This window comes from Scomber japonicus, chromosome 5 (assembly GCF_027409825.1).
Source record: "Scomber japonicus isolate fScoJap1 chromosome 5, fScoJap1.pri, whole genome shotgun sequence".
Classification (NCBI taxonomy): Eukaryota; Metazoa; Chordata; class Actinopteri; order Scombriformes; family Scombridae; genus Scomber; species Scomber japonicus.
In genome coordinates, this window is record NC_070582.1 from 26616790 (window position 1) to 26630113 (window position 13324).

Sequence of the window (13324 nt, forward strand, 5' to 3'; positions counted from 1 at the left end):
AATGACAGTGGTTGGTTGCATTATGGGAAATGTAGGATCAAACATTTTTGGAGCTTGACCCATACATGTGACTAAAAGCCAGCATACTGTGACCTCAATTTTGACCAGTATTTTTTAAATCTATCTAACTTAATTAAAGTGCAATACTGAACAACTGGACTGACCCTTTCATTTAGTCAATTTGAGCTTAAATTTAATTTCACTTTAAGTCCCCTTTGACTAAAAAATGTGTTTTGTTTATTGTTCCTTCAGTTGGAGGTTTGAGCTTCACAGTGCAGAATGTTGGATGTGCAGAGTCTAACACTTGAAGCACACTCATCTGCTGAAGGGGGAACGTTTCTAATTGACGAACTTGATTTGTGACATCACATAGAGTTTGGAGGTTAATCATGGTCAGGTATTTAACTTACATGAATGTGATGTAGAAACCTGAAGCCTCAAGTGTACAAACACTAAAGATGGACTTTAGTAAAGGAGGAGACATCTTTTTTTCCAGCTGTTAAACTTTTGAAATGAACTGGAGCTACTTGCTTCCGGATTTTTCAGTGAGGGGGGAGGAATAAAATGAAGGCTTTCAATGAGGCAACTTTATGTTTTAAAAAAAATTATGTTTTCAACTTTAAACACTACTACTACTACTGCTAAAATGAATATTTTTAAGTACAAACTCATAATACACTTTTACACAGTGAGAAAATGTGCGAACAAATGGCTTCACATAAAATGGTAAATAAACCAAACTACCACACAATAAGAGAATAATCAAAAATAAACACACAAACATGGACATACCTCCACCATGGTTTGGTTTCCACGCAGGGCCAGCAGCATGCAGGGACCCAGCTTGTTTTCAGCCAACGAGAGGAGGAACTTCTTGGTCTTATAGCAGGAGCCCATCAAGATATGAACCTAAAGGAGAAGAAGAAGAGGAGGGGAGGGTCAGGTCAGAGTTCATATGAAAAAAGTTGTATAAAGCCTTTTGTGTGTGTGTGTGTGTGTGTGTGTGTGTGTGTGTGTGTGTGTGTGTGTGTGTGTGTGTGTGTACACTCACCATACTGGCAAACAGCTCTCCATCGTCATCACAGGCCACTCCTCCTGGACTGTAGAGCTGGAACCAGCCGTCTTTACCTGAACGCACGCTGAGTAAGCAGGAATGGACCTTGAAAAAACACACATGGATGATTTTTCTGTCAGTCAATTTCATAAAAATCTCTCAAAAACAGTTAATGTATTTCTTAAAGCTGTGGAGCTGCTCCTACAGTGGTAAACATGCACAAACACACACTCACCTCCTGCCTCGGGTCCTCCGCAAACCTCTGAATAACATATTTCAGTTCCCTATTTAGACAGAGAAACATTGAGACACAAATGTCAGGTTGTTTTCAAACTGGAATTTAACTCAACATGTGAAGAACAGCTCATGATGTCCAAAATACTTACTTTGTGAATTTGGCATGTGCAAGGGCCCTGGAGAGAGAGGGGAGAAAAAATAGATGTGATATATTACAGCTGAAAACACTCAAAAATACATTAAAAAACAAACATGAGAACTTTTATGGATTGTTTGTTATGTTAGATGACATTTTAATGATCCCTGTGGGGAGCCATTATAATTGGGTTTTAGCAGCAGCAGTTAGCTATGAGACAGAAATGGAGAGTTACAATCTAAAGTGTTCAAGAAATCTTTATATAAACAGATTTCATTTTGACTTCCATTTTTCTCTTATGTGATGTCTAAGTCATGATAATGACAACATGTTCCAACACTTATTTAAAACCATATGAAGCTAATCTGGGGTGAAATATGTTGTTTTTTATGGCTGTAGAAGTTAGACATTTGTTGTTGATCATTTTACACATGTTCACCTTTGGCTAAAGTTGCCATATTTGGATCTCCACAACAATATAAAAGGAATTTCAAAGTTTGAATAAATGTCAGTTTCATTAATGAGTTTGTAATGATGATGAAAAGCTAAAAAAAAAAAAAAGGAGTTTGACAGTTTGGGAAATACACTTATTCACTTTGAGACTTTTCCATACCAAACTGTTGTTAGCTTAGCTTGGCGTGTATAGTGGAAACACGGGGAAATAGCTAGCCTGACACTCAGACAGGATCAGGCTAGCTGTTTCCCTGTTTTCAGTCTTTACTGTGTGTGTGTGTGAGCTAAGCTAAGCTAAACTAAGCTACCATTCTCCTGGCAGTAGCTTCATTTTGAAAAGACAGTTAACAAAAGCTGACTAATTAAAATGCTTCATGTTGTTTGTTTAATCTGTACGAAAATAAAAGTGTAAAAACCACTATTCACTGTTTTACGGGGCTTATAAAAGATGGTCATGCCTGGAAGCAACAACTTCCTGGATTCCCTGCTATTTGCGTGCTTCCAGTCAAAACACTTCAGTTTCTTATCAGGATGAAACAAACAAGATATAACATGCTAATTAGTGAGCTTTAGAGGTACTGGTGGTGGACTTTGTCACTGTTGGACAGAGCAAGAGTAGCCATTTAGCCTTGTTTGTGGTCTTTATTGCTAAGCTAAGCTTCTGGTTCCAGCTACATATCAATCTACTACTCTCAGTGAGAGAGCGAAAAAACATGACACCTTTAACACTGTTGTTGTAAAAGGGTCCAGGCATGAAGACATGAGGAGAGAACTGTTCACTTCCCTGTTGCATTCAGGGCACTTTACAGATAGATACAGTACAGATGTACAGAATATGTGCATAGTATACAATGATGCAGTTGTTTTCTGTGCAAGTGTGCAAGTAACACATCTGTGTGTGTCAGTGTGTGCGTGTGTGTCGATAATTGTATGTACTTTAATGTGACTCATAATATCCGCCGCTAAAGTGTACTGGGGAGTATTGTTGCCTTTCCTAATGATGCCTGAACCCATTGACAAGGCAACAGTGGCGCAGGTGAGAAACAGGTGAGTCCCAGTGTTGGAGAAACAACAAGTCGTTCACCAGTCATCACTAATGAAGCTCTGGATCAGCCGGCAAATTACAAAAATGACTTGGGGCTGCTTAGAGCCAATTACAGCAGGCTCTCTGGGGAAGGATGATGCGATACCCAGGAGACGTAGTGAGGTACCTCACCCACGTCAGCAGCCGGGCCCCTGCAGGCCCCTGCTAAAAACATGTACATGTCCCCAGAGACAGTGAGACTAAGAGAAAATGAGGAAGGGAAAGAGTTGCAAAGGATGGCGGGCAGAACTGGGCTGATACTGATGGTTACAGTATATCATTATGGTTATGGCTGAACTGGTGTTTTTGGACTGGAACCAAAAGTGCTGTATTCAGCATTTCTCTCTGAATTTTGTCCTGGAAAAGCCTCTGAAACTGCATTTAGATTGTTATGAGACACTAAAACATTCCTCTGAAACACAGTGTACTACTAAAACTACTACTGCTACTACTAATACTACTTCAATCACTGTTATCACAACTTGTGTTGAGAGCAAAGTAAGAAGAGATACTTCTTCTACATTCTTCCTACCAAATGAAATCCTTAGATTCTCCTTCTTATTCTTGTACCTGAACTTGACATTAATTTAATGCTTTAATCTATGAAACTATTGAAGGTTCATAGGACATATAAAGATCAGCTGAGACCTCTACACTGGAAATCCGGAACAAGCTTGTAGGTTTGGCTTCAGAAGTGAAGGAGAAGGCACAGATAAGTCAGCGTCTGCTACTTCTTTTGAAAGTAGGAAACCGCTATACTGTACTTCCAAAGAATTTAGAGGTACTTTAAATCTTGGGAAGCACTGTACTTCTATTTTCACTAAATTCATCTGACATCTTAAGCTAATAGACAGCTCCAATGCAATTTAAGTAAGCAGGACTTTCAATTGTAATAGATATAAATGGGGATATATATATAAATGGGGGTATATATTACATGGTGGCATCACCCGGCAAAACTACACCCTTGATTCAGACTTGTAATGTTGGTGGAAATAAAACTTCTTTCTGTGCTGCATTCACAGTAAGTTACTTATGTGTAAAGCTCAACTGTGTGAGGTTTGTATGTGTAAATACTCACTCTTTAGGAAAGGGGATGGGCTGCAGCAGGCTGGCCAGAGCAGGTCTCCAGTCATCATAGTCTGACCTGAAAGATACAGACAGTCATTAGAAGAAAAGGTAAAGAAAACAGATAGAAAAAAGAAGAGTCATTGTGGTGATGTAAAGAGAAGGGTATAACCCCCGAGAAGTGAGGCTGAAGAACAAAAGACAGAGGAGCAGTTGAAACATGAGCTGCGCTGAGATGACGCAGGCCTACAGTGTTGATTTAACAGGAGCCGGAGGAGCATCGCATTACTGTGAGTTAAGTAACACCGGCTTTGTCACAAAAACGCTACAAACGCACACTGTCGCTTTTTAGGCCATCCTGTTCAGTTACCACACCTACAGGCCAGACTGAAGGACACATACATGTAACTGCTGCTCCACTTTCACACTAAGTAATCAGCACTGAGGCTCATACATTCATTCAGGGCTCTTTAACCCATTTACGCTCATCATTTCTTATACACACACACACTCACATAATGTCACCTTCAAAAACTAGGACACTTCCTGGGTTGTTGACATGTTATTTCTTCAATGAGAAATTGGCCCAGAGTTTATGTTTAAGGCAGATATATCAAGTTTATCTATCATACAAAGTACTAGACCTCAAACACATCTGATCACACATTGCAGTTAAAGGGACACTGTGTGTGTCTGATGTGTAAATGACTAAAGCATATTTCTTCTTAATTTATCCCTCTGTTCACCTTAATACAGAGGACTGACACTTAGATTGGGTCTGTTTTCTGTATCAAGTGATGCGCACCTTTAAAGACTGTGAGGAGAGCTGAAATCAATCATAAGAAGGAAATAGATTTGATAAAGCTAAAGTTGATATGCAAAGACTCATCTTCTAGTTCTCTATTGTGAGCAAAAGAGCCCAGAGGATAGAATATATCATATAGAACATATTGTATAGATATGTCAAAACATTTACATTTACTTTAACAAGTTCAATTTTTTACAGCTTCATGACTTCTAAAAATTAAAAAATACTCCTAGGAGAAGGAGACAGGACATATATATTCAATATGTATCAACATGCCACAACCCGAGGGATAATAATCCAGAATAATCCAGACACACTCACATACATGCACGCACGCACGCACACACACGCACACGCACGCACACGCACACGCACACACACACACACACACACACGTATTTCGTTGCTTTGGCAACATTGTTGTGGTAAACTTTCATGTTAATAAAGCCCATTGAACTGTGACCTGAAATGTAATGGACTACTGTTAGGACTGAGATCTTATGTGGCGATCAGCACAAGTGTTTTTCTGCCATAAACTGCAGTAGTCACACAAGTAATGCGTGGAAAACACTCAATATTCCAATATTCCAATATTCCAAGAAGGAACCTCAGTTACAGCTTAGAGTGCATAAATAACTATTTGTGTGTATTGATCTGGTGGAAGCTCTGGACATTAATAAGGTGGTGGATACAGCATATCTGTTTTAAGTGAACTCACACTGTTTATTACTTACAGCTGCCATTCACACAAACCCCGGCAGCTGATTATTAATGCTGAAATTCTGTTTTTATATAGTTAGCATAGCACTCATCTAATGAATAGCAATGTATGTAAGTTGCTAAATTTCTAAATACTGAGTGGGTTGTAGAGTTGTGCCAAAGAAACACTGTCGCAGCAAAATCGTTAGAACTTAAGCTGTCATTAAAGGTACAGTACAACATTTTTATTGTCTTATTCAAAGTGAGATTAGAGCATCAATATCAATTTTAGGCCTGTTAATGCAGTATGTGTCAAAGTCTAGGATGTGTTTAGCCGAGCTTAGCTTAAAGACTGGAAGGAGTAGGAAAATGTTAGTCATAAAAAAGATAGAAATTATAAGAAATTATAATAGTCTTGTAATCCAACTGTGGGAAAGTGGATCCACAGTGTTGTAGCAGTGATGACTTCATGTGTAAACTCACAGCATCTTAAGGATGAGAGCGAAGCAGCCCAGCACACGGTCGGCCTGAGCCGGCAGCTGGATGGACAGAGTGTTGACGGCCGGGCTGACCAGCAGACAGTCGATGAGGTTGGGTTCACTGTCGCCCCCGGACGGCCCAACCTTCCGCTTGGCGTTGGCCGAGTTGTTGTTGCGCTCTAGCTCCACCAGGATCTCGCTGGAGTTGACGACGGAAGGGGGAGGGGAGAGGGGCAGGGAGGGTGTCGGGGAGGAGATGGGGATGGACGGAGAGGGGTTCGAGGGGGCGGGGGGAGGCGGCTGAGGGGGGCTAGGGTTGGTGGAGAGGGGGAGTATGGTGGTGGGAGGCGGCGTAGGAGGCTCGGGCCGCAGCAGACGAAGCGGCATTGGCGGTTTGCGGTCATTCTGCTGCTGGCAGCCGTTTCTGATCTCCTTCAGGCTGGGAGAGTTATCCCGACTGGAGGGAAACAAAGAGAAAGATGATTGGACCACTTATGAAACCCTGAAGCAATGCAGAAACATTAAGTATTACACATAAAAGATGATGAAATGTTGATCTAAGTATAAGCACATACAGACTTAAAGTTAACACAGTTCAATGAGAGAACGGGCAAAAAAAGAGAGGAATGATGCAGTCAGGAGCCAGGAGAGAAGGCTACCAGAGTGATGGTTCCTCTGTGAGTCCTTGAGTTTTGGAAAAAATTGCTAAGAAGTGTTCCTCTCTGGGGTGAAGGAAGCTAAGGGGATGACGCTAATGAGTTAAGATAAGCATAGGCCATACGTCTACAAGTCGGCACCAGGCCCCTATGGAACTCACTAGACAGACCACTTAAATATAAATCACAGGAATGAAGTCAATTAGGGAGCACACACGCTGGGATTTTATTTTGGTTTCTGGAAAAGAGGGTTTGTTTCTAAAAACATAAAAATTCCACTGTTTGACTTGCAGCTGCTTTTCATTCCAGTGTATTCAAAGTATTTATTTTCTACACATGAAGACATGATTGATGGAGACAATTAACGTTGAACTACAGTTAGTCATCATAGCAAGACTACATATAAAGGTTTCATGTGTCAAAATTTGGAAATCAGACACTTTCTGAACCTTAAGTTATATTTAAGCACCTGTAATGTTGCATATCGTCTCAATTTTGGTCTTTTTTGCCAAGACAAAGTGGCATCATCAGGCCTCATATGTGATTTCAGGCTGTCCTGCTTAATAAACGTAATCATGTCTTCTATTTAATGAATTTTGCATGAGTTTTACATAATTGCTCATGTATTTTTATTGCACTGTAGAGGTATTGTTTTCTTTTTAATAAAAGCTCATGTTGGGACATTGCAAATTAGTTTAGGCTATAAATGGCATAATGTGGTCTGATGACAGCGCAGTATCTCATCTGCTTTCCCGGTAATATCTGCAAATGACTGTTTGAACTGTTTCCTTCATATTAGTCATACAAGATGTGGAAAATCACCAATCATGTGTTTGTCTAATCGATGCAACATGGACAGCAGTAAACATAAGGATGAGCCCTTCTGCCACAACAGCTGAATAAACAGGTGAGGTGATGCTTTAACCTTTAAAAACAATGGCTGCTGTGGCAAATACCAGCAACTACATCTACATTTTTAATGTTTGTTCTGGGAACCAGTTTAGTAATTGAAGATACAATTAAATGTGCCCCTCTGGCTATTCATTATCAGCAATGTAAAAGTCATTATTTACAATCAGCTGCCAGCTTATTATTGTGTACACCCAGGATAAATGAACAGAGAACACAACAGGCTGTACACCTTCATAAACACTTTCATTTTTCAAGTCTGTCTGGAAAAAACAGTCAGGAGCTCAAATAAATTTGGAAACATGTTTTTCTTGCTGTAATTATTCTTCACTGAATGTAAGTGATGGAGGACAAAATCCACAGTCCTGTGTAAAAATGTATTTAAAAGTTGATCTGAAGCTAATATGAAGCTTCAGTCATCTAAATGAGTCAAATCAAGTCTTCTTTGTTTCAACGTTACAGTCTTTTTAGTGCCAAAGTCTTTTGTTACTATACTTCCACCACAGCTCAACAGGGAAACACTAAGAGGGAATCTGATGCTAAAAAGAGGTTAAATGTTTCAGATATACACTTGATGCAACTAACTGCTGAAGCTGAATATAAGCTTCACATCTACTTTTAAATGACACACTGTGGATTTTGTCCTCCATCACTTCCATTGAAAGCACATTTGAAGGAGATCTTTTAATAGTCAGTATGAACAGGAGGAATGATTACAGAGAGGAAAAACTAATAAGGTAGCACTTATTACAGGGCTGTTGCATTAGTTGTATTTGTTTTAGGTAGCGTAACTAATGAGCTGGCTGTTTTTTTTACTAACAGAGTTATTACAAAGAAAACGGTATATAATATATTACATGACTGAATTATTGAAAGAACATTTACAGTTAGGGGCTAGGTGAGCTTATCAATACAGTCAATAAAGTAAAATGGAGTGAGTTTTGTTGAGTGTAAATACAAAAACAGCTTTTCCTCATGTTTCACTGAGTATTTTGTCAGGAATGTGAAGTGCTACACAGTGCACTCAGGTAGCCATTTTGTACACAAGCAGTATGAAGCCCCAGGGGAGCTGTAGCTTGTCTAGCTTTCCATGATGCTGACCTTCAGGCTCGACAGATCTGAGCTGCTCAGACTGCCATGGTCAGATAAACAAGATGCCTGGACATGAGTGGAAAGGTAAGTGGATAAGCTGTGGCAGAGGCAAAACACTGACGAGATCAGATGTGAAGGTGGGGAGGCAAGCTGAGAGACTACAAACTCCACTGTGTTCAGGAGGAAAGATGAAATGTAGCCTGGTGTGTGTGTGTGTGTGTGTGTGTGTGTGTGTGTGTGTGTGTGTGTGTGACTGACCTGTTGATGAACTCCTCATAACAGGAGTAAATGGCAGCGAGACAAACTGCCACCAGGTTTGGCAGGACACGAGGGTGAGGGCACTGCCCTGTAGGCCCATGCATGCTGCAACACACACACACAGGTTGATACCTTATTACATATGAGTCAAACTAACAGACCTCACTCTAATCAAACAGGGCTTTAACCATTTCATCACACCCACTGACACGTTCTGCCATATGTGACAGTCTCTCACCTGTGGACAAACTTCTTGACGACCTCCATCCCGGCGTTGAGCTCGTTGAGAGCCAGGATGTACTCCTGAGTGAAGAGACGCAGTCTAGGGCACTTCCCAAAATCCTGCCCAACACACACACACAACAACAAAAACAAGCAGAGTTAAAAACATAGAGCAAAGTGCAACAGAGACAAGGCAGAACTCAGGGATTACATCTGAAACCATAAAGATTTTCATACTGCTATTTGGTGTAGTTAGTGGTTAGATACTCTCTATATAAGACTGATAGAGCCTTTCTTTGGAAAGTACCTTTCTAATACAGACTGTGGGAGTGCTACATTGTACATCATGCTTTTATCCAGCTGTTATGCCCACTGTATAAAGTTTACTTATTCTGTTTATGGCCCTCTATTGAATGTTTCATAGTAATACAGTGTAGAAAACAGCATGTGAATATGTTGATTTTTTTACTTTTACAATGAAGCCATGTAAGTAGAGCATGTAAATAAGGTCAATGGCCAGATGTGAAGTAGGGGCACTGCACTCTGTGGTTGGAGCCCTAACCCTAACCCCCCCCCCCCACAAACCATTATTGCTTTTGCTCATTGATCTCTTACCAATCACTGTACAAGTATGGCTATGCGGTGGAACTTATGGAACTTATGGAACTCATGGAGGAAGGGATGGTGGTTGTGGGACCAACATCTACTTTATATGTAGGATTTTATTTGTTTAGAATTTGAAGATTATAGATCAGATTCTACCAGACTGGATGCATTTCTTCTTCTACTAAATTGAGGGACATGCAATACATGCAATAAACCAGCATCAACAGAGGAACTGGGTAGTAAGGAAGCACTTCTAAACAGGAATGTAATTCCTCAATGTAGTAAGACAGTTGTACCTGAAGTGAACATTTCTCACCATGTTATGTTTGAGGATTCTTTGGACCACAGGAGTGAACACTTCAATCACGACCATCGACCGCGGCCGCTCCCGACAGTGCTGCAACACACAGGAATGACATCATCATTTTTTTTTGCTATTGTACTACTGTACTGATTAATATTCTATTCCTCTTCCTCTGGTCTGCTTATTTTATGATGTTTGATGCATTGTTTGTTTTTTATATGTGCGTGTGTGTTTGTGTATTATCATTATCAACTACATAGATACATATATATCTGCCCATCTTTCAGAAATGGTTACAACTGTGGACTTGATCTTACCTTACAGAAGAACTCACACAGGTCAGGTGGTGGATGGTTGTTTTCCAGAAGAGGAGCAATGGCCTGAACAAGCGCACACACACACACACAGACACACATACACACACACACACACACACACACACACAGATAAATACAACTACTTTCCATATCCTATCTCTTATTTACTGTGGCTGAGAGCCAGCAGCATAGATCTGGGCTGTCAGGTGCGGGAGCCTTGTAAAAACAGCCCGCAGGTGAACTACACAAACATTACAAGCTCCCTCAGCACCGAGCTCTTCTGTCATTGCTCAGATACTGCCATACGGGAATCAGCTGTGACAATCGAAAACAGGCACAAATACACACCTGTAACATGAACTCATGCACAGAGATAAGCTATATTTTTCTTTAACGGAACAACCAAAATAACACGAGGTCTGACTAACTTGTGGTTGTTACTCATTAACTCCAGCCTGATATCAAATATCACTTTATAGTGAACTTCATACTCACCACAATGATGTTCTCATGATCCTGAGTGCTGAGATTAGAGTTCTGTGAGAAGAAGAAGAGAGAAAAACATAAGAGTTTAGAGAAGAATTAAATGGATTATAGCTTGATTAAAAAAAATAAATAAAAAAAGGATTATTCTAAATTCTAAAGTTTATTTTTTAAGGTTTTAGGTAATCAGGTGCAGTTCAGAGGGAGGTTCCTGACTACACAGTCACAGTGCCACGCCAAGACTATCCAAACAGAATCCCTGGAAGTGTCTGCCCCCGGGGTAATGATACAAGCATCCAAGCAAACATGAGGACAAATCCTAACACGACACTGAGAGTCACAAAGATTAGTCAGAACAATGCTGTACAATTACATAAAAGCACTACAATATAGCTCACCGACTAGTTTTTGGCCAGGTACAGCAACTTCCTTTAGTCTCTACTCAATGCCAATGACACCTTTTTTTTTGTTTGTACTAAAAAATGAATTGAGTTAATTCAACAACTGTGATAATTCACAAATAAAGAGTTAATCAGTGAGCCTTAAAGGTGCTGACAGACAGAGATTTGCTAGCTGCTTCCTCCTTGTTACTGCATCAAATATGAACATAGTATGGATTATTTAACTTTCAGCAAGAAAGCAAGTACCTCCTAAAATGTCAAATTATTCCATAACTTTATGTATTATGGGATGTAATAACCATCATAGCATTTAGGACCTTATTGTTATACTATCTGTGCTGTGCTTTAAAATAAAAAAACTTGTCAGGTATTATTTCCAGTGGTGGATTAATACACATTTGGTGCTTTAGTTTTACAGCATGGAGGAACATGTCATAAGATATCAGTTTACTTATAGGATCAATTTATTGTTGGTTTTTGTCTTTTCATTGCATTTCTTGACAATAAGAAAAGACAAACTTATCCTTTAAGTAATACCAAAGTAAATACGCAAATGAATTGAGTAAAATACAGTACCAGTCAAAAGTTGAAAAGTTTATAAATGAACCCATGATTTGTGAAATAAATTGAGAAATTATAAATATCCAGCCCATTATTATAATATCTTATATTTCATTAGATATAAATCACCAGTCACCAACCCCTAAGAAAATAAAAAAGTCAGAATGAATTAAAGCTGCGAGCGTCAGAGGGTTCTGAATTTGCACTACACAGTGTTGGAGATGACTGTACTGGAACCTGTGCATACATTTGACAAAGTTTGTGTAATTAAGGTATCATTCCCTGTTGCCTGCAGACAATACTACATAAGTGACATATTCATGCACCAATAAATTTACCGGAGGGAAATTGTCAAGGTGCTAGAGAACATCCACTAATTACGTCATGTTGCTGTATATCATGTGAAGAACACACCATGTAAATTTCATGTAAATCGAATGACGTGTCCCACAGGGTAGACTTCCTGTTGTGGATAGCTGCTATGACTATGAGTCAGTATTGACATGTAGAAGTTTTGACTGGCACACCACACCAAAGACGTTCCATGAAAACTCATCACCGACCAAATTTGAAGTTACTTGGGTTCATTCTCTTGGAATTTGTGAAAACGCCTGTAAATAGTTTCGCTTTGTGAAAAAACTAACTGCACAGTAGATTTAAAATGGCTGACTTCCTGCTCCAAGAGGCTTTTTTTTAAAAAGTCTGGACATGTTACATCTGCCTACCTCATTTTGTACTCATTTCAGATATCAAATTTCCCCACTTCTGATGCAGTTTTCCAGCATTCCTAACATCTCATGAATAGACTCACAGGTCAGTCTCTAAATGCTTTGTTCATAGAGACTGATGATTGGGTTGGAAACTATTAAAAAACCTGCATTGCAGAACCAGCCTAAAGTCTTTGGGGCGGCCCTTCATACTGTCACTACTGAATAAGGGAAGAGCATCATTTCCAGTAAGGCGCGTCCTTGACAAAATGTAAGCAGTGTAGGTGTGTTAGCGAGTGTTTTCACTACAGTACTGGGCATTTTTCACCAGTTCTGACATGTGCCCATTTCTGAGTTTTCAAGCATCTCAAAAATGCAATGATGGTGGAGAAAAATTATAATGTTTACAAAAACAGGCCCTAATTCAGATAACTGAAAGACTGGGAACATTTTTGCTAAAAATCTATATAATGATGGAAGAATGATGATATCACATTATGTAATAATGAGGTTTAGTTATAGTCAAATTATTATTTCACAATTTATTTGGTCATTTATATCATTTACGCAATTCATTCATTTGACTATTTACTTCATAATGAATTTCCGCCTTTGGATCTCCATACATTACTTGTGTTAAATTCTCTAAATTCTTATGTAAAATACTAGCCTGGCTATCACCAGACCCTACCACAAATGAGGTAGGGTCTGGCGAGGAGCCGTTCATTTCCTCGTATTTGAGGCGGGATCAATGAATGCCGATCAAATGCTTCTGTATGCTACTGGACAA

At 39.5% G+C, this 13324-nt stretch overlaps 1 protein-coding gene across 1 annotated transcript in view; it reads right to left on the reverse strand.

The window, feature by feature from the left end:
* The window catches only part of cmip (c-Maf inducing protein), a 48853-nt gene that overhangs the window by 8230 nt on the left and 27299 nt on the right, over window positions 1-13324 (reverse strand). Inside the window, exons 5-15 of the mRNA XM_053318621.1 lie at window positions 10878-10919; window positions 10383-10445; window positions 10078-10158; window positions 9172-9275; window positions 8934-9038; window positions 6023-6475; window positions 4046-4111; window positions 1441-1467; window positions 1290-1338; window positions 1052-1159; window positions 793-909 (exon numbers count right to left, since the gene is read on the reverse strand). Coding sequence (XP_053174596.1) covers window positions 793-909; window positions 1052-1159; window positions 1290-1338; window positions 1441-1467; window positions 4046-4111; window positions 6023-6475; window positions 8934-9038; window positions 9172-9275; window positions 10078-10158; window positions 10383-10445; window positions 10878-10919 — 1215 coding nt within the window. The remainder of the gene's footprint in view (window positions 1-792; window positions 910-1051; window positions 1160-1289; window positions 1339-1440; window positions 1468-4045; window positions 4112-6022; window positions 6476-8933; window positions 9039-9171; window positions 9276-10077; window positions 10159-10382; window positions 10446-10877; window positions 10920-13324) is intronic.